Source organism: Etheostoma cragini, chromosome 22 (genome assembly GCF_013103735.1).
Source record: "Etheostoma cragini isolate CJK2018 chromosome 22, CSU_Ecrag_1.0, whole genome shotgun sequence".
Lineage (NCBI taxonomy): Eukaryota > Metazoa > Chordata > Actinopteri > Perciformes > Percidae > Etheostoma > Etheostoma cragini.
Window position 1 is genome coordinate 2,555,219 of NC_048428.1, and position 22,542 is coordinate 2,577,760.

A 22,542-nucleotide genomic window follows, 5' to 3' on the forward strand; every position below is an offset into this window, starting at 1 on the left:
GGAAAAAGGCTGCAATGAAACAAAGAGTGAAAAATTTAAAGGGGTCTGAATACTTTCCGTACCCACTGTATACTCTTTACACATTTCTACAAGACCACAGTTTATTGCAGAAGGATGCCCAGTTCACTCAGGCTCATATGGAGTCAGTTATCGGACAGAATGACACATACTGAACAAATCTGACATTTCAACACAAGCTTTGAAGCCAATAGGGGCCATTTCCTTTCTGTTGAAGTTTATCTTTGTCTGCTTACCTCTGATGCTAATAATTGATGTGAGATTTGGAAATTTCCACAGACGGAGAGATTCAAATAACTCAAAAAGAACTAATAAATGAATAAAAAGATGTAACATACCTGTTCTTTATGTGGTAGTATATTGCGAGGGCGACACTGTAAAGACAAAAAAGGCCATTGCAATTCATTTTAAACTAAAACCAGCAAAAGAGGGAGATAAGCCAAAATATTTATCCTCCTTATATTACAGAGATGGAAAATTAGATTATGATTTATCTTTGGCAAAAACAGTATTGTAGTTACCATTTGATGGTGTATTTGAGGTTGGGCTGACTGACAGTGCTGTCATCAAGGAAGATGGTGGAACATGAGCTGTACTTCCGTCTCACTGGGCCAGGATGATGCTGGAGTTCCCACACACACACAGACAGACAGACACACACACACATCAGTCTCTATTTCAGTCATCCTGGGACCAGCCAAGAGGCCTTGTACCAGCCATGGAAAGTAGGACACCTGTACAGTGAGCCCACAAACTAATTCTGTCTGTCCTCTGTGACGTGGCTGCATGCTGGGATGGCATTTATGGTGGAGTGCATCTTTAGAGGAGCCACAAACCTCCATTTCCTAATGAACTTTTTTTAAATTGCCTCATTTGCATTTGACACAACTGGACCACAGCTTTCTAGTGTCAACTGTGCAATTCCAAGTTCTAAATTATGGTTATTCTTGTCGAGATTCAGTGCATATTTGATCAATTGCTGCACTTTGGCATGAGTGAGTAATGGACACAGATGGACACTACACCATGATGTGATGAAATTGTTGTCACTGAATCTAAATAATGACAAACGGCTACGACTACGAGTGGAATCTGTGTGGTTTGAAGAGGGCTGGACAATGATCAGAGGGTTGGATTACTTTAGTGATTATTTGGAGGATTTTACCTTGTTCTCCGAAATGTGTGTGAACTTGCAAAGAAAACAAATTCAAGACATTAAAATCACCATTTGCACAGTTACAATACTCACAATTGTAATACACTACCAAATCATTGAGAGTTGAAAAAGAAAGGAAAAACCCTCCTGGTCTTAAGCCTCTGTGTAACATCCACTACTGCTTATCAATGTATCATACACAACGTCCTTTATTTTACTTACATGGTTGATGTAAAGGCTCTTCCGTTTTTCTCGAACTGAAAAGGAAGAGGAGAGAACAGGTGTGAGCGGTGTTAGGCAGCAACACTTCAAGCTCAGCATGATTGCAGTACACCACCCTCACAGACAGGGAGCAGCATTTATCCAGGGTTTCTAGGTTCTCTATCATTACCATTTACTTTGAGAAAATATTGAATGGGAAGGTTTCTTTTCTCTAACTGTCTTACATTACATTAAACAAAGCATGGCAATTTTGGCAAGCTAATATGAAAGAATCCTGCTACTTTGGAAATGATGGTTTAATATGTGGGAATGAGCGTGAGTTCATTATTTAATCCACTCATCATTTTGACCAACATGAATCCAAATTAAATGAAGCATAGCGATTGTTAAATTGTTTCCATTTTTGTTCATACGAATGCTTATTCTGCATAATGGACGTGGGGGATGTGTTAGTTCTATGAAGCTCACTTCACAGAATGCGTGGCGTTTCACACGCACACACAGCTGTGTGTCAGCGCTCGGGTGTCTATACGTTCGCTCTGATGTAGAAAAAAGATCGCTAGCAAAGCAGACTGGAGCAGATGCAGAGCGCAGCATCACACATACAGGGACGTAGTGAGCTGGCTGCCGCCTCTCGCCCCGGCATTGTCGGTCTCGAACCTCTCGGACACACACATGCTCTAATGCACATGTGCTTTCATTTCATCTGGGCAGTCGGGACTGTGTGCACTGCTTTCTAGCAAAAAGCAGTAGATTCTTACGCCATGATTAGAGCTGCATACTTTGTCAGTGGAAAAATAACCAATCTTGACCGCTGTGATTTCTACATTTGATTTCTGAAATAATAAAAAAGAAAATCGTATCATTGTTATTTTGTTCATACAATTTGTTGTGATGCTTCTGTCAAATCCCAGCTTCATACTCCCAGCTGAATCCTACATTTCATTCACACTTCCTCTGTAGAAAAGCTTTCTTAATCCTCATGTTGTCCTCGGGTCAAATTGACCCATTTTCCTAAATAAATGTTCTTTTTAATTACCCAAAATAACATGACTAATTCCACACAACGCTCTTTGGTAAGTACAAATCTCTACTTTTATTAATTTTGGTGCGTCTTATTCAATTTTATAGCATTTGAAAAAGAAAAAAAATGAAAGTGGTTTTGAAATAGTATTGAGTAAAAGTTGACAAATTCCAGTCTGTGATTATCATCAACATTCATCCTTTAATTTTAGTCTCACTAATTCCTAATTTCTGCTTTTCTAACTCAAACATTAAGTATAATTTCAATAAATGAGGTTTATTGACCATAAATTCCAAAAATAACTGTAAAACTAAAGTTAATAAGTTAGTGTTAGTGTTAAAAACTTCAAAAAAAGAAAACGTGACAAAATCGCAAGAAAAAGTTAAAAACATCGATAAAAAGTGTTGATTTTGAATTTTGACGGGAGCACAACACAAGGTTTAAGTGCATAAATATGTGTCTTGTGTCATTACTGTAAAGAAAACAATTCTTTTGCTGCACAGTGCAGACCGACATGCACGCGCACACACACACAGACACACACACACACACACAGAGAGAGAAAGACATCAGCAGCTGAGCAGTGAAGGCACGTCACCCGCTAACAGAAAAATGATACAGATCAAGTACAAGAATACAAGAAAGCTTAACACCACATGAAAAGTCAAGCCCAAACACACAGTGAGCATAGTGCCATCCACCTAGAGACCAGACATATGTATGCTTACCTCTCTTGTTGGGCACAGCAACTGAAAAAACACAAAGTCCAAGTTGTCTCTGCGTCTTGTATCAGTATTTATGTACAATATGTTAAGAAAAGCTTCTCACAAGAGCTTGATACGGCTAATAACACAGCACCTGTGATATCAGATCAATACATCAACCTCCTGGCTACACACTCTCCAGCTGAACCAGCGTTTCTCCAGTTGGTGCAAATGGAACAATATCAAGCATCAAAGTAAAGGGATTATGGCTAAAGTGAATCTCAGAAACCAACTTCATCACAAGTCCCTCTGAAGGTTCCAGACTGCTACAGGATCAGTCCTCGCTGCCTGACTCAAAATATCTGACACAAAGGCAGCTGGTACAACATTTCCACACGAGCCTGCCTCAAGCCTTTATGGTGGATAAAAGGATGTTGATCGACAGTACTTTTGTCTTGTTCCACATCTGAAATCCGCTGCATCCACGGAACAGCTTGCTTTTCCACAAAGCAGGCGGCATGTGCCATTGTTTGACTTGCATGAGTTTGAAAAACATAAAGAGACTGCGTTCTCGCTTAATGTGCGATCTGCAACATATGGCAATGCTTTTCTTTGAATGACTTCTCTCAACAGAGCTTTTGAGGATCAATGGCAACTGATTAAAAAACACAGAGTCCAAACGAGATGCAAATTGGTGAAAAATCACTGAAATGTGTGTGTCTAATGCCTTCTACAGATGTCCACGTAACTGTAGGTTTCATGATTTACACATGAAAGCTGTGTGCAATTGTATCCAAGGATATACTGTATGATGTGCTTGCATATTTGGTAATACACTGGTGCTTGTTGCATGCATTTTGGTCGAGGTATTGGATGAGGCCTACCTCATTTCACAGTGCTTTACAATTGCACAAGACATATTTCAAGCTGCAGCAGTGGTCCTTCAGCCATTGGAGTGCTAAGAATTGAATCAACCAAAAGCTAAGGCCATTAGAATCTGTAGGTGACACTACCTGAAAGAATTACCCAATATTATTGGTTGTCTAGTATCTAGATTAAAAAAATTCATAACATATCTATCTACATCAACCTCATCTACGCAAGTCTTGTGCGTGCCTAATACTAGAATGGCCCCAGACATATTTTAACATGGCAAGGGCAGACACCTTGCAATTTTTCAACGCACTTACGAACAATCCCTTTGCATATTTGGACCTACTTAAATGTCAAAGTTTCAACAGTGGGTTTGGGAGAAATGCAAGGTGCTAATAACGCTCACCGTCAGTCTGGGACTTGCTGAGGAAGATGGTGCTGGCCCGGGGATGATCTGAAGGGTTGTACTCCATGGGCAGATCTGAAAAAATAAGGAAACAAAATATTAGTCTTACAGGCAGCAGCATTCAAATTAGACATTTGAATTAATGAGTTTAATTTCAAAGCACAAACAACACCATCAACCACCAAGCTACACTTCTGGAACATATGATTTAGTAGATGAACTAGTTGTTTGGACAAAATGATATTCAACATAATATACAGTAACCATCAGCATGTAAGGAATAGTGAGCAATAAAAACACAGAATAACTAAACCACATCGTGTACTGAAACCTTCCATTCTGAGGTTAAACGTGTGGGATTGGCTTTAGGGTTTAACGTCCTCTATTGCAACGGACTGAACTAAATGGAAAAACAGCTGTCAGTTGGCTGCACCAGCGCTGTGTAATCGGCTTTTTGTAAATCTGTGTGCTAAGCAAACCCACCTGGCAGGAAAAGATTTCTTTTAGATCAGGGTCTGTCCACACACACACCACCTCGTCACAACCACCAGATTAGAAAGTAGTTGGCAATAAAAAACGCAATAAATCACAAGAAAAAGAAGATGGCAGGAGGTCAGTCCCTGTGTCACTCAGTGATAAAAGTCCAGCATTGGCCCAAGTAAGTGTGATGACATCAGTGTTGCTGTCTCCCCATTGGCCAGTGTCCTTTCAAAATGTATTGGTGTGACAGGTACAGACTTTTACCTCCGCTGTGGCCCATAAATCAGCTGATTAACTTCCTCAGTACACGGTGGATGTTGTTGCTGCTGCTGCTGCCGCCACCCATTTTAACCTTTTTAATGCATTGGCTTAGCAGCATGGGGAGAGTGTGTGTGTGTGTGTGTGTGTGTGTGTGTGTGTGTGTGTGTGTGTGTGTGTGTGTGTGTGTGTGTGTGTGCCTCCTGTCTATCACTCTCTCTCTTCAGACACAAGTAAATGTGAGGAACAAGTAGGCCTATGTAATTTGGGGAAAAAAAAACAATTACAAACAGCAGTGATGTTTATTGCTAAATAAATATATTTAAGCTTGCATTAGTTTATGCACGACATGGAAGTCATATGCCCACTAGTCAACATTTCTATCAGTCACACACCACAGCCATTCTCCCATCGACACATGTCTATGTTTGTTAATGTTTCTTATTATTTATTAAATGTTGTGCTTTTTTTAATTTCTTTGATGTTTAGTTGGCTTTGTTTTTGATATGTCTGAAATAAATGTCTTCATTCATTCAAAGCAGTTCATTTCAATGTCTCCCTTGTCCCTACTGGTCCCTGCTGCACCAATGCTGCCTCCCATTGCAGCTGCTGGCAAAGCTTGCCTTCCCCACCCTAGCCTCCACCTTCCTAGTTTAGAGTGTTAACACTTAAAGTATAAAAGGTCCTTAATGTCTTGATTTGGGCCAACTCTTGTTAAATCTATGACGAGTGTTCCTGACTAAAGTGGATGTAAAAATCAGGTGACTTCAATCTCCAGAGGAACATCTGAAAAGGTTGGCAAGCAGCGGATGGATTTTCAATCAATTTATCAGAATCAGATCAATTATATCATGTATAAAATGCCTTCTATATCGTTGAGAAATCGAAATAGAAGACATGCTGAAAGGATCACTGCAACCTCAGAATTGCTTGACATAGGTGGCGGAAGGAAGCGGGCATTGCTTTGTCTGGTCTATTAAACAAAGTAACACTAATTACACAAAAACAGTCCTTGATTATTTATCTCAAATTTATCTTTACCATGTCCTGTGATATGCTACTTCAGTACACAACAAAATAACACAACTACAGGGCCCAGTACAGATGAAGATGTAATATCTATATTAACACAATAGACACCACCACGGACTATCAACAACTAACATTTGGCCAAAATTAAAGGTCCCACGACATGGTGCTCTTTGGATGCTTTTATGTAGACCTTATTGGTCCCCTAATACTGTATCTGAAGTCTCTTTTATATAGACCTTAGTGGTCCCCTAATACTGTATCTGAAGTCTCTTTTATATAGACCTTAGTGGTCCCCTAATACTGTATCTGAAGTCTCTTTTATATAGACCTTAATGGTCCACTAATACTGTATCTGAAGTCTCTTTTATATAGACCTTAGTGGTCCCTAATACTGTATCTGAAGTCTCTTTTATATAGACCTTAGTGGTCCCTTAATACTGTATCTGAAGTCTCTTTTATATAGACCTTAGTGGTCCCCTAATACTGTATCTGAAGTCTCTTTTATATAGACCGTAGTGCTCCCCTAATATCGTATCTGAAGTCTCTTTCCCAAAATTCAACCTGGGTGCAGAATTACAGCAGAAAGGGAAGGTAATCTTGCCCTGTATGACCTCATAAGGAGCAAGATTCCAGATCGTCCCATCTGAGCTTTCGTTTTCTCAAAGGCAGAGCAGGATACCCAGAGATCGGTTTACACCTATCACCATTTCTAGCCACTGGAGGTCCATAGACAGGCTGGGGAACTCATATTAATGTTAAAAAAAACTCTTTAAAGTGAAATGTTCGTGCCATGGGGCCTTTAAGCACAGTGACCACACATAGTCCAGCCATAAACAAAGTTTTGACCTAGTTTTGTTTTTAGACGTGTGAAAGAAAACATCAGACTTTCAAAGTCCAAAAAGACAGTCCAAAAAGACAGTCCAAAATGACGAAAATAACAAAATGAGTTAAACATAAAAACAGATACACTACCAGTCAAAGATTTGGGGTCACTTACAAATTTCTATTCCACTCCATTATAGACAGAATACCAGCTGATCTGAGTGGGGGGTTGATCTTCAATGTTTTACCTTTTGAAATGTCATTTTTGAAGTTTTTTTTAAAAATTCAAACACGTCACATGTTAAACCTCTGATGGCTAAAGATAGCATTACTGCCGCTGGCTAACTGGTGGTACAAATTTTTTATTTGATTTTTGATAAATTCTATTGACATTTTCTATATTAGTTGATATATTGTTAAGCTTGTAAAATGTCAAAAAAAATAGTAAAAAGACCATCCCAAGTTCCAAGAGAAGTCTGTTTTTGATTTTCATTTTTGCTGTACACTATCTTTCCTTGTTGTTGTCTCAGTTCTTTGCCCTGGTTAAATCCCATGAGCAGAAACTTGAGCGTTTACTATTACATTATAGACAAAAACAGAGTTGGGATTTGGTTGATTCCTGCACTGTGTTCTGAGCCTGCAGTTCATAGCATGGGCTAATGAAACAGAGAACCACTGTTGTTTGAACAGTAGATTGGTATTAAATCTCCAAGGTTGCGGAAAATGTATGGTGGCCTGGTGAAGGAAGAAGAATTTAATATCCTGAACAACCTTAAACACATTAAGCATTATCACATGTTAATCATTGACTACGACTTTAACTTTTGAAACCTCACCAAAGGCAAGAAAACTTAACACACACACACACACACACACACACACACACACACACACAGTAAAATAGGAAGGGTCAGAAGGCACCAACACCCAGATAAACTAAAACAGAGAAGGAGAAGCAGATATCAAGAGACAGAGAGACAGAAGAAGAGTGACCAGCTGATAATGACAGAGAAAAGGGTGAAAAGGGGAAAAAAGGTCAAAGGAGCTGAAAATGAAGGGATGACAGTGACGGGTTTTATATGTGATTGACAGAGAGGGAGAAAACAGCAGAGGCGGTGAGAAGAGAAACGAGAGATAACGATACAAGAAAACTGACATGGGACGGGATGAACGAGGATATGAAAAAGGGAAATAGAACAGAGGGAGAGAGAGAGAGAGAGAGAGAGAGAGATGAGAGCAGATTGGGAGAAGGGGACGAGAGGAAATTAAGAAGAAAAGGTCAACCAGCTTCTGTATAAAACCTTATGAAAAAGAGCATGGTTGAACCTCAGTATAGTTCTGCCATTAAAACCCACTATGTAATGATGACTACAGAGCATATCTCAGATCACAGGGCCTCTTTTAGTACACTACAGGTTACACATGTGAACCACAGCCATTGTGTCCAAACTCTTTTGAACTACAATCCTTTTGTGTTTGAGAGCCACTTAAAGAGCCTCAAAGAACACACACAAACACACACACACACTGCCATGATGTAGGAGGAAGTGGCACACGGTGCTGAATAAAAGATAGGCGTGTGGGAAGAAGCAAAGAACAGTGGAGGAGAACTGAAGGTGGATTATTAACGCTGCACACACACTGTTTAACTGTGACACTAGTGCGCAGCACCACGTAATGCAATCACATATGTGTGACACATAAACCAGTCACAAATAAGTGTTGAAAGCTAACATTTTGTTTTGAGTGATAAGAAATGTCTTTAAAATTGCACCTAAAGCATTTTCAGAGGAATGCCGTTCTTCTTAACTCGTGGTGATGTCACATTTTTAACACAGGAAGCAGACTGGCCACAAACCCGGGGAGTGTCCCTCTAGATGGCCGGTGTCAGTGACCCTTGGTACGGTTCCACCCTCCCCAGTTTTCTCCAACCTGGGGTATAGACGAAAGCGCCCAACTTCCTGCATTTCAGGAAGCCGAGAGGAAATGAGGTAGGGGGTTACACATTGTTAGGGAGGTGGGCTGAACAAAGAGTGGAGGGAATAGGTCAGTGTGTGGATTTAAGCCAGACACGTTTTAAGTTTCTCCACTTACTACTACAGAAGCCCTGCAGAAAACACCCCTACAGAAAGAGGGAGAACAAAAGCAAAAGAAGATGGACAATGAACAAGCCACAATTCAGTGCTCTTATTCCCATATTTCTCCTCTGAGAACGCAAGCTAAAGGCCCATTCCGAAGCAAAGGAAATCCATCACCTGGGCATTGTCTTGTCAGCAACAGTGGTGTCTGTACAAACATACAATAATAAATAGCGTGCTGGACCATATGATGATATATACCATGATATTATGTATGAGAGAATTATAACCTCGTTGTCTACTTTTAAGATTTAACAATAAATATTTTGTTGCACCATTCGTCTAAGAGGAGCATTACTTAGGCTGTTGCACATCCTGTTAGTAATAGATAAAACTGTAAGAATTGCCTTTAATATTATTCAAATAACATTGTTAATATTTAGCTAAACTGTCGATTACATACAGTCTGGATAAAAATCATTGCTGTCTCTTCTCCAGGAGGTTATCAATATTGAAAAAAGAAGGTTGAGTTGGTTGAAATGATTTTTCCTTCTTAATAGCATCCTAGTTAGCAGCTACACTTGGCTCCATGAAGTGAAGCTCCATTTTTCTTATATGTCAGCATTGTGCATTAACCCCTACTGTTAGATCTGATACAGAGTCACAAGGGAAGGATGGACAATTTATAGTCATTGTGTGACTTGGTAAATGTCTGAGTTTTCTTCCTATTCAAAAAACAATCCACGTTAAGCAGATCACAGTTGTGATCCACCTGAGCCTCACTTTGAAACCAGGAAAGCGCCCTGTAACTTGCACCTCGACCGGCTGCAACCACCCGCCGGACAAGAGGAAACTGATAGCCTTTATACTGCTGTTAGTTACATTGTGAACAGGAATATCTGTCTTATTGTGGTTAGCGGTTGGCACTCTGCCTGTCTGCCTGCCCTGTGAGCCTGTCATGATGCTGGCTTCGGGCTTGCAACCTCAGCCCAAACGGAAAGACCCTTCGCTGGTTTTTAGCTGCCTGCTGAGGTGCCCACCTGAGGGGATCCAGATGGCACAGCACGGCACCGCCCGGCTGTCAGCACCATGCTATATCCCGTATCTATATATACGGTATAAACAATAGGGCCACATGGTTCTGATGAGAAGCACACAGCACATCTTCTAATGGAGTGTTTAAGAAAAGAGCACAAGATGTAGCTGCTGTTTGAAAAATATATATGTTAATAGTAACATGGTTGTAGTGTGACAATGTGTACTACTTTTGTAACTTTGATTCGGTCGGTTTTGTTGATGTTTAAAACGATGCGATCTGGATCGACCACTCAGGATCTGATAAATCATCAAACTCAAACAGTCTCAGGCTAAATAGTTACCGGTGTTCAGTATTTTTCTGAATTTTTACTGAAGTCTAAGTGTAATCCAACGGTTTTCAAAGTGTGTGGGGCAAGGGGGGCGCGAGGGACTAAATGTGATGCGGAACTAAAGTTTTGACATAGATTTAAGCGATGTAACAAGTGGATGGCAAAACAGGGCTCACAAGTAATTAATAAGTTACAGAAACAATGAGTGCAATAGTCCTTCCCCTCTCTCTTTCTCTCTCACACACACACACACACACACACACACACACACACACACAGCCTGGGTCAGGTTCGGCTCAACGTGCTTAGCTGTCTGTAATTACCCAAAAAACAAATCAAGAGGAAAATATGATGAAGCCTATCTTGCTCTATGAAACATTAATCAGTTTCCTGTGTGTAAAGTGTTGCTTTTTAGAATGCTATGGAGTTTTATTGCGTCCTTAATAAACTTTATTAAGGACACAAAAAACATTTATGGTCATCAAAAGATCAAACTGATACCAGCACAAACTCCACGAATGACACTGGGAGTTGTGTTTGTGCACGCCTTTTAATGGGAGAAAGAAGGAAAGTGAGACATCAAAAAGAGAGGCCACTGACGTTAACATGCTCAGTGGGCGTTGTCGCTGAATAAGGTATTCACTGTGAATGTGCGACAGATGGCAGGTCTCGACAGTTACGTGGCTCTCACCTTGGTTAACAAAACACTTGGCAGCTCACAGCGGAGGTATGAACTCCCTGCACCTCTGTGAAAGCATGTTATCGGTGTTAAGGCAGTCAGCACTGTATCACTTAAAGGAACACACCACCGTTTGTTGAAATAGGGCTTATCACGGTCTCCCCTAGCTGTAGATATGGGGGCCAACGCAGTTTTAGTCTCAGTTTTAGTCAGGTGCAACACTGGCAACGCCGGCGCTAGTTAGCTTAGCAAAGTAAATGGAATCTGAGCGAGTGGAGCTCTGAGCAAACAGAACGGGGGGACAGCAGGGTTCTATCGCCAGATAAGGGACAACTCTGTCCGGCTTATTTATGTAGCATGAAAGCTAGCGTTAGCTAACTAGCAGCCAGCCCGCTTCTAAGCACATGAAACAGTCAAACTGAAACACTGGCGGTGAGCTCCAGGTCCTGCAGCCGCGAACGGACCGCCATCAGTGGGTATAACTCGTAACTTTTAAATAAAATTGTATTTATTTAAAAGTGTCCATTAGTTCGCTAATGCTAGCTTGCTTTTCCACCAACACTGGCGGTGGGCTCCAGGGGGGTTGGGCCGCTGCTACCGGGTCTGGAGCGCTCCGTGTCCTGCTTGAGCTCCGATCAGATTAGGTCGAGGTTGGCAGCCGAGCTTTCTAGTGATGTTTCCACGCAGACCGAGCCCCACTGATGGCCGTCCGTCTGCGGCTGCAGGACCTGGAGCTCACCGCCAGTGTTTCAGTTGGACTGTTAAAAGTGTTGCGATAATTAAAAGGTATTTACAGTATTTAGAAGCGGGTTGGCTGCTAGTTAGCTAACGCTAGCTTTCGTGCTACATAAATAAGCCGGACTGAGTTGTCCCTCATCTGGCGATGGAAACCCTGCTGTCCCCCCCCGTCCTGTTGGCTCAGAGCTCCACAGACTAAGTCCACAGGTACCAATTAGTTTGCAAATTAGTGTTGCAAAAGTTTAGGGCGCAGACTCGCGGCTGTGTGATGCAAGAGAGCACATTGCAGCGACAGATTCCAGAGGTTGGAATCACTGAGTTGTAGTTGTACTGGAAAAGTGAAAAAATAAATAAAAATACGAGTACAGATTTTTTTTTTAACAAGCTCTCAAATATTATTATTCTACAAGTGCTCACAGCGCATCTAGGTGCTCTCACATTTTGCCCCATATTTACCTTCATACTTAAACCACCATAATCATTGAACGATGATACTCTACCAAACTCAGTGCAGTGTTGTAGATTCATCACGGGAAAAATAGCAGTTTTTATCATGGAGGATGGAGAGGCATGAGTTAAGGAAACTTCCCCTGAACTTTACAAATAACATTCCCATTCTGATGACTCGTGTGTGTGTTCACAAGCCTCTGATTTTAAGCATTACACCAACTTTTCAGATTCAGCTAATTCACTTGGCACAACACAGAAGTCATAATGTATTGTTTCCACTTTTTGTCTTAAGATGAAGCATATGTGCACAAGATTACAATTAGCAGTCGATAGTAAGTCAAAAGCCACAGCGGCGTGACAACAAGTGGGAAGTCTTGCTGTGCGACTTGAGTGAATGCTTGGTGAAAGATAAATGCTGAGAGACCGTTTCACTATATCTCCACATATTTCTGCGAGAATGTGAATATGAGCCGCAGTAAATTTCAGAAATTTCATGGCGATCCCTATAAAAGTTGTATTTTTGTATACAAATTCCCCTAACAGTCCATTATATTGAAAAGTGTCATCATTCTATAATAATTATTAATAAAAAAGTAGCAGTTTTAAGACATCCGTGCCCTTTCCCACATTGCCCCATACATACATGCACATACACACACAAATGCATCCATGAAAGGACGCATTTGTGTGTGTATTACCAAGCACACACCACACACTGTCTGCCTAGACCACCGTGTCCTGTCCCGAGACGGGAAAACATTCACTCACATGACCAAAAGACCTTCTAAGGAGCTCCAAAAGTACAGCCTTGCAGCTCTGTGTTAGCGGGTCTACATTAGATCAACCAGCCCAACATTCCTACAATCCATCACAGTGATTTGTTACAGTGACATTCCCTGGCAGTGTACCTGGCTATGTATACTAATGTGTCGCATGTGGAGCCCTGCTGTTGATTATTTTGACACTTGACGGATGGCTGTTATTAGTGGACCCTGAAATGAAACAGCCCAGAGCAGGGAAGAGGAGAAAAGAGAAAGAAAAGTTTTCCCAAAGAAATAAAAAAAAAGCATAAATGCTGCAGACGGAGCACAACATAATAAAAAAAGGAGACATTTTCTGTCAGCTCTCAAAGCTATATTTTAGTATACCCGGGGGATAAAAAAGGCAGGGCTAACGGAGGCAGGGAAAAAGAAGGCAGGGCTGCGGCTCCAAGAATGATGTTGCAAGAGCAGACAGATGGAGATGTTGCAAAGGCAAGGACAGAGTGGCTACACTCACAAAGAGTTATCGACATTTCATTTAGTGAGGCCAGTAGCTCATTTTTTCCAGGCACTTATGTCCAACAGTGTAGTTTAATAATGGCATTGCAACATCAGCTGCTCTACTTCCATCTGCTTGTTGAGGATATGTACATTAATTACATTAAGACATAAAGTTGCTTAACATAAATGTGGATTCTATTATTCTCTCCTCAGTAACTATAGTGATTCTAGCCTGGCTGCACCCTCGTACCTACTTCTGTATCTCCAGAAGATAAAGCAAGGGTAAGAACAATCTTTGCTGAGTTTTGTTAGTGGCCATGATGTTGTGCCCCCCCCTCCTCATGAGGTTTGGGAAAACTTCGTTTTCCCAGCTCGCTCCGTCAGTGGTGAAGGAGTTAGCTAAGGCTAACATTAGCAATGCTAAGCCTACGTCGCGGCCAAACGTTAGTGATTGGTTATGGCCGATACAGTGTGGCTCTGGGCAGATCCAATAGTTTTAAACTTCCACAGAGGACCCGCCTCCAACAGAGTTAACATTTGTCAATGGAGAGTGGCCAGACTCTGCGTACAAATGAAATGTCCCAGAGTCTGGTAGGACCAGGCTATAGTGATGTAATGTAATGCGGGATGTAATGTGGTCATGTAAGCCACATCCAGAGTCTGGTCTTTTCCAGGAAAAAAGGTCCTGTGTGCTTTCCCCAGACTTGTTTGAAATACAGAAAAGTAAACGGCGAGTGAGAATAATCAGAGACGAGCACAATCGGTGAAGAGACAAATGAACTCAAGCCACAGACAGAAACTTCATCAGAAATGCTGAGAGAAAACGTTTGAAACTCTGTTTAATTAACAAGCCATTTGTGTGAAGTGCGGAGCAGCGGGCATTACTACACTTACACAAAGATGTATAATCATGAAGGTACAAATCACATGTCGTTTTGATAGTCTGACTTTCTTGCAATGTTGCATATCAGCAATATTTGTTGATTGATAGATGTGTCAGTAAAATCCTGTTTTATCCTGCAAAGTCCTGTTTCTTCTATGTATGACAAAAAAGTCCTAGTGTTCCAAATGTTATACTTTTTTGCTGAAAAAGAGAGAGAAAGAAAAAAAGACAGCAAGAGTTAGACACAGAAGCAAGTAAGGGATGTTAGGTATCCATGGGGAGAGAGAGGACTCATTTATTCTGCACCCAGCAGGGAACTAAGAGCCCAACCTCCTTTTTTCCCTCCCCTCCCATCCCTGCATCCTCTGCTCACTGTAACTAGGCAACGCTGGCTTGAAACGATTCAGATAGTACAGGCAGGCCCATCAAAGGCAAAGACAGACAGCCTGGCTCGCTGTCTTTTTCTTCCTCTCTATTCCTCTCTCTCTGGCTGCCTCTCCCACACTACACTGTACTAATTGCTGCTTATTGTGCTGGGTGATGCAGTCACACTGTGCGACACAGAGCACTACAAGAGAATCCACTGCATTGCTTTCTTACACTGCATGCCCACCTTCACACACTGTCCAACTAACAGAGACAAAAGGCCTTCTCTTCCATTGAATGGTAAATGTCAATGGTGACAAACTGAAACTAAAGATCTGTTTGCAGAAAGACGATAAATACATTGATATTCTCACATTCTGCACAGACCATGAAAAAGGAGAGCTGAGAGAGCTCTGCTGCACAGCTCTGGGGTCAAGGCCTGTGTTGACATTGACAATAACTGTTTGGTTGTTATATACAACAGAATAAAAGTAACGTGTGCACTGAGCTGGCAGTGAAGCGAAAGGCTTAGCCGAGGAGATGACAAAAAAGCAAGCAAGCCTCGCTGTGTAATATCTTGAGGAATGTCACAACTCTAAAACGTTTGTGTGTCTTTATGAACGAACAAATATAGTCAGATACACATGCACACTCGCCCAGACATAAACATGCATCAGTATGCAGACTAGGTGACAGCAAAAGGGCAGCCGGGTAGACAGGCACCAGGGTCCTATGCATGCTGACACATGAAAAAGAGATGGCCAATTATAGGCAACAGCATTCCAATCCTCACCTGCAGTGAAGAAAACATGCTTTTTAACCTTGGTCGTTAAAATAACATGTGCATCAGTTACGTTCAAGGAGAAAAGTCTTTTAATATTTAAATAGCATTGTGTCTGCATAAAGCTCGGGCGATCCCTTAAATAATTTCAAATCTTATTGTCTTCTTATGTTATTAAAAAGTTCCATTAGCTTAAAAAGCTAATGGAACGTTAATTGAAACACGGTAATTGTCTACTATGCAACAGTGAGGTTGCAATACACAATCGTTAGCCTATTTTTACAACAAAAAAAACCTGCTACGTGGGATACACGGTAATGGAGCCTTTTGTACATTGTCTTGTGTGTTTAGAAATAAACAAAGAACCGATAGAGTCTTTAAATGTTTTATGTGTAGTTATTCGCTGTCAAGGTGACGCCAAAATGAACGGCAGTCAATGGAATGCTAACAGTACCTGATGGCTTATTAGCATCAAAATGGCTCCAATTGAGGTACGCTTTGTGGAGGCTGGTTTACCCGCTTGACCCAGACCAGCTGCCTCCAGCCCCTCCCCTCTTGAAGTCTTGCGGCGTGTGCATGACAGAGTCAACAACGTTGTTGCACTTCAGCTCAGACCGTCGGACGCTATCATTAGCAGTAGCATGTTGCTGGTGTTCTTGCATGTCATTTATCAGAGTTTGGTTGTTACCGATGTCCGTGGCTAACCGCTAACGGAGCTAATCGTTTCTAACAGAGCCTTCCGTTCTCCGTGCCTGTATCCATAAACTGCATTTATGGACTCAAGCTCGAATTAAACCCTTCATTTTACTAAATTGGCTAGGCGAGTTTTACATTAAATCTCAGAGTTGTTTGAATGACAGACCTCTGCTCAGATTAATAATATGTCACTTTCTGTATGGATCATACTATAAAAATCGTTAGTTTATATGTAAATGTGCTGTTTTTTTTATATAGCGCTTTTCTAGAATTAACGACTACTCAAAGCGCCCAAGGACACTCCGGCATGGGACTGCAGGGCCAGGGATTGAACCAACAACTTTCCAATTGGCAGGCAACCGCGCTACCACTGAGCCACAGCCACCCGCTATATTACATCATTCATGCCAGTTTGCAATGGCAAATGCTGCACTAAACTTTATTATTTTCATTAAAAAGTTTATATGACTAAGTTTATTTTCTTCTTATCCGTTTCATTTAATATATTTTTAATAAATTATTTATACAATCTGTTTTTGCATTATACATTTAAAATTTTAGTATACAAGTGTAGATTTGTGAAGTGTTTTTTGTGTATATTAGTGGTACGTTTTATCTTTCAACTAGTATTGGTCGACCTCTACCTGCCACCACACTGTGCTCCTCTTGCAGCTCCTTGTTTGAGCCACATCTCTCTCTCTCTCTCTCTCTCTCTCGTTCATTTCATCCGGTGTCAAGCTGTGGAAGGAGCTGAGAATGACAGGAAGGCCATCCGTGCCAAGTTCTGTCATACTCCGTCTGTGTTGACATTTCCACACAACCCATGCACACATGCAAATGTTGATATGCACACACTCATGCTCCCATAGAGGCATAATCTCCCATGCATATATCAACACAAACACAAGCAAACACACCAGAATAACAATGGATTCTAATTAACAGATGGCCCATACACTGCACTATAATTACACTGAAGCATACCATTGTAACACACTATTACGCAGAGTCAAGCTATCTGTTGTTGACTGTATAGCTTGCCATGTCTTGTCCAACATCCAATCAGCAGCACGTAATTACCTCCACACGTGCTCACCAAACCCCCAGCAACTCCAGAGGTCCCATTGGATGGCTGTAGGCTTTATTATCTGTCTAAATAAGATGAAGTGCAGTGTTGCACATTCAATTCCAAATCACAACATGACCAAAATTGATTAAGTTTGTGTTCTACCTTTACAGAAAGTGAAGAATAAAAGGAATGTTAGGCTGTTCAAAAAATAGCAGTATTTGCATTTTTCTTTATAAACTCAAACATTTACAGTATAAACTGAAAAATGTCTCAAGGGTTTGCTTTACTTTGAATCACTGCACTAATATTAAGTTGCATAACCATTATTTCTGAGAACTGCTTCACATCTGTGTTGCATGGAGTCACCTGTGAACAGGTATTCCAGTCCAGGACCATTGAACTACATCCCACAGGTTTTGCCTCAGAAACAGCATTTATGATGTCACCCCACAAGTGTTCTATGGGATTGAGGTCCAGGGATTGGGCTGGCCAATCCATAACATCAATCTTATTCATCTGGAACCAAGACTTGCTTTCTTACTGGTGTGTTTTGGGTCATTGTCTTGCAGAGATGGGAAGTACTTTGTTACTGTACTCTATTTTTACTTTACTGTTTTTTTTGTGGCGACTTTTTACTTTTACTCCTTACATTTAAATACAAATATTGGTACTTTCTACTCAGCATCTTACAAAATCAGCAAAATCTGGTTACTTGCATATCCAGGTTCTGGCGTGGCCTAGCCAGTCTCCAGACCTAAACCCAAAAGAGAATCTTTGGAGGGAGCTTAAACTCCGTGTTTCTCAGCAACAGCCCAGAAAGCTGACTGATCTAGAGAAGATCTGTGTGGAGGAGTGGGCCAAAATCCCTTCTGCAGGGTGTACAAACCTGGTGAAGAACTACAGGAAACGTTTGACCTCTGGAATTGCAAACAAAGGCTACTGGACCTAATATTAACATTGATCTTCTCAGGTGTTCAAATACTTATTTGCAGCTGTATCATACAAATAAATTGTTACAAAATCATGCATTGTGATTTCTGGATTTGTTTTTTTAGCTTACGTCTCTCACAGTGGACATGGACCTACGATGACAATTTCAGACCCTTCCATGATATCTAAGTGGGAGAACTTGCAAAATAGCAAGGTGTTTAAATATTTATTTTTCCCACTGTACTTCTCTATACAATTGGTCTCATAATACTTAAGTTGGATTTATACTTCAATGTAAAATCTATGCCGTGGCTATGTACAAATGTACGTGGAGACATGGATCTACGCCGAACCCTACGCCACAGCCGGACATGCATCTCTCGAAATAACGTGTTGCGGCAATACACGTCGCTTGGTAGCGTTGCATTCCCCCCGACTCATTGCCTTGTTCTCCTTCTCCATAAACAACATGAAATCAAGGGGAGGGTTAACTTTTCCTGCTACAGATTTCCAACGGGGGTCAGAAAGCACAGGGGAGACACTTTGTTTCTTTCACTATGACTCTAGAGTTGAAGATAATCGCCGTCAGTTACTCTCTCTACCACACACTGCTGCGATCGACGCACACACAAGTGTAAACTTCAGGCCACTTACGCAGGCTACGGAGAAAGATCTGCATGGAGCCTCCACAGGACCATAAATCAAGCTTAAGCCCTATCCAACACTGTCTTATCCGTTAACAGCTGTTGGGCTCCACCGGGACTTTTCAACATTGGGTAACAAAGCAGGCAAAAGACCAGCTATTTTTCTGTCTGGTTCAGGCACAAATGAGTGGCTTTTGGTCGATAACTCTGTTTTTGTCCCTTGGTCAGAATAGAGTGTAAGGTGAGGTAATACATGTAAATCTCTGTGTCAAATCCTACTGTGAAGAGCTCAGTAAGGTCAAACATGGTCACAGAGCGTAACCTTGTAAACTTGATCAGTCTGTAGAATGGGGATGTCTCTCTCCTCTCAAAGCAAGACGAGCTGCCTCTCCCATTTTGCAGCACAAATTTGCTGTAATGCAGCTAGCATGCTGACAGCTGTGCCCCAACAATCTCTTGAGCTTCCCAAAACCACATCTAATTGCCATCGAGTTACCAAGTGTGGCTGTAGTTAAAAGCAAACCCACGGATATTTTGGGGAAGACACTCTAAATGTAAAAGGTGAAGACTTGGACTCACTGAACCAAGACAAACTATTTATTTCACGGATCCTTTCGTTTTTTTCCTCAGTCTCAACCGGCCCTGACAATCAAAGGAGAACCAAAAATCCAGAGCAGACACGAGGGAAACCCAACATTTGTCTCTTTTTTGTCTTTGTTCTTTCTATCAGCTCAGGATGAATTGCTTTTAGCAACCTGAGGTTTCTTTTATTCACCTTTACAACTCACATCACATTAAAACCACATAAACAATAATAATAATCTCCAATAATGTAGAAGCAAAATGCAAAACCGAGTTAGTAAAACAAAGTAGAGTAGGAAGATTTCCACACAATGGTAGCATTACACTGCAAATTTGGACTATCCACTTTAAAACAGAACAATAAAGTCAAGCACCAACTACACCCCACTTTACCCCCTCAAAGCTGGGGATATCACATATTCCATACCAATATAGTGTAGAAGAAGTGTGCTCAATAGCACTGGAAACAAATGCATTTCTGTTACATGAAGACACTAACTACAATAACTCTTGTTATTGTAATGTGTTCCTGCAGTGATTCAGAGGCTGTCTCTTTTCTACTTTCTTAACAGATCAGGCAGATGACCATTACAATGTGAATTTCCCCGGAGACAGCAGCACTCCGAGTGAACACACAAGCAGGTAATTTGTGGTTAGTAGATGCCTCTTCCCACATGTAGGCCAAGTCAAGCCAAAACGAGACACCAGAATGAGATTGTCAGGCAACTGCATTTTCATTAACACTCTGTGAATCAGTTAATTTGTTTTTGAAATGGAAACCATTCCCTGTGAAATGATTTGATATTCCTTGTGGGGAAATGCTGGCTTTCATGAGCAAATCAAAACTGAAGTCGAGTTGACGAATTGGGTTTTTAGGCAGTGAAAGTGAGTTGCGGACATGATTGAGAATCTCACAACAACTTCTGCTTCTTGCTTTTGAATGCAGCTACAATGCTTAGTACAAGCAAGGCCTAGCTGGGAAGTATGAAGCAAGGCTTACCACTTGTGTTTGACCTACTCTCCCAGGATAAAGAAAGGTTTCGTACACCTGTGTTGATAAGATAACCCAATGAATGTGGTGCAACTGCCCTGACTGTAATTCAGAAAACTGCAATGAGAAGAGAAGAACTCCCAGTAGAAAGTCAGTGGTGGAAATAGACGGTGCCCTCAGTAGTACAGAAGAACATCCCACATCATGCAAAACACTTAATTTGGGGTAGTGGTGCACCGACATTATTGACCTATTAGCAACAGAAATGATGCATTCCGTTGGCCAAAACGATGAACCATGAATGATAATTGTCTGATTAACCAATAAAGAAAGCAAGTGGTAGTTGCAGTTCCAAAACATGCATTGCTGTAACATGTGTTTGTACTAAGAATGTTACCAATATGCATAAGCATCAGCTAGTGTGGTTGGAAAAACATTAAACATTGGGACTGGCTTTAAAAAAAAACTATAGCGAAATATCACATCACATCACTACATACAGGATAGTTGAACGCCTTTGAAGGTGCTGTTTGCTTTTGCTGGGGCCATACAGGTCAGACATGTCTGCGCTCACTTTGGCTCCAAGGCTCTGAATTAGAGATGGTGTGATACGATTTTTTGCTTCCTGCTACCGGTTCTGATACCTGAACTTGCGTATCGGCCGATACAGAGTACTGATGTGGTACCAGTGGGTCATATAACATCTGTATACTACTATCCCTGTATGGATGGAATATGATTTCTTTCTTTTTGTTGTCGGTCTGGCTCAGGTTAGACTCTCAAACAATAAACGTCACAGAACGTTCTTTTATTATCCTGTTAAAGTCAGTTATAACGGAAAAAGAACATAAATAAACTACTTTAACGCAGATTTGCTTTAGGGCTTTATTACGTTGTATTGAATTGGTTCATAAACTCCTGTTGCGGATCAACTCGACTCTGAATCCAGAGGGACAGTGCATTTACTGCATAATCTTTCAGACACATACATTTATAATCCTAACACAAACTACGCAACAAGAAAAAGTAGGTGAGTAGCAGTGAAACTAACAATTTCATTGTTATTAACCTGCCCATCATTTTCTTAATTAATCCATGGGTTTTGTTCTATAAAATTTGAGAAAGTGGTGGAAACACTATTTTCCAAAAATGTAATCAACTATAATTTCCAAAAGCCCAAGGGAACATGTACAAATAATCTGTCAGATTTCAACTCTGAGAGAAGGCCAGCAACATGTGACAGCTCATCAAACTGTGGTCAGGGTTAATCTGAACACAGCTGACTCTCATGGACCACTTCACTGAAAGAGAGTGCTTTTTTCTTTCTTGGTTTCTATAGTTCTATTCTTTCAGTTTTGCCGTTTAGCCAAATGCAAAGCTTAACGCTTTCTATATTAATTATAATGCACCATTAGACTCCCTGAGTATAAGATCACCCTAAAACTATTCGATCTGCTTTGATCAGTTAATTGAGAAAATAATCTACAGAAAAATCTAAATAATGATTAGTTAACCTAACTTACATTGCTGCTCAAACAGCATCAGAGCCAAAATAATTTAAATAATATACATTCAAAGGTGGACATTGACCAGAACCCATTTTTAACACTATTCATGTATTTATCATTTATTTGGTCAGAAACGTGTCGTTAGATTATGGCTCTCACTGGGATTTTGTCGATCTTAGAAATTAAAGCTCGGCACTAGCTCTGCGTCACATGGGAGCTGAATGTAACTTTAAATGTGTGCTTCTTCACATTAGAGTTGGGCGGTATCCAAATTTTGATAGAGTCAAAGCTAATTTACGGCGGTATGTGGTATTACCGTGACTAATTAAAAATGATGACGTAAGGCTCAGGCGGTGTCGCCAAACTGATGGCGTGTGCCTCCACCGTTCAGAAAGTGAAAACCAAACACTGATACTGAAACACCTCTCCATCTCATTAGGGCGGAACCCACTTTGCTCCATTCGGTGCAAAGACTTGCCATCTTCTCCTCTCTCTCTCTCTCTCTCTCTCTCTCTCTCTCTCT

General features: G+C 41.0%; 1 protein-coding gene across 5 annotated transcripts in view; it reads right to left on the reverse strand.

Annotated features, from left to right (window-relative positions):
- ccny (cyclin Y) overlaps nucleotides 1-22,542 on the reverse strand; it is a 39,948-nt gene that overhangs the window by 11,012 nt on the left and 6,394 nt on the right. For 2 of the 5 annotated variants that reach the window (XM_034862245.1, XM_034862244.1), the window contains 6 exons: nucleotides 4,404-4,478; nucleotides 3,149-3,169; nucleotides 1,397-1,431; nucleotides 1,184-1,207; nucleotides 540-640; nucleotides 357-392 (listed from right to left, as the gene is read on the reverse strand). In XM_034862245.1, the coding sequence (XP_034718136.1) occupies nucleotides 357-392; nucleotides 540-640; nucleotides 1,184-1,207; nucleotides 1,397-1,431; nucleotides 3,149-3,169; nucleotides 4,404-4,478 (292 nt within the window). The remainder of the gene's footprint in view (nucleotides 1-356; nucleotides 393-539; nucleotides 641-1,183; nucleotides 1,208-1,396; nucleotides 1,432-3,148; nucleotides 3,170-4,403; nucleotides 4,479-22,542) is intronic. The other 3 variants (XM_034862246.1, XM_034862247.1, XM_034862248.1) reach the window with 3 other exon arrangements.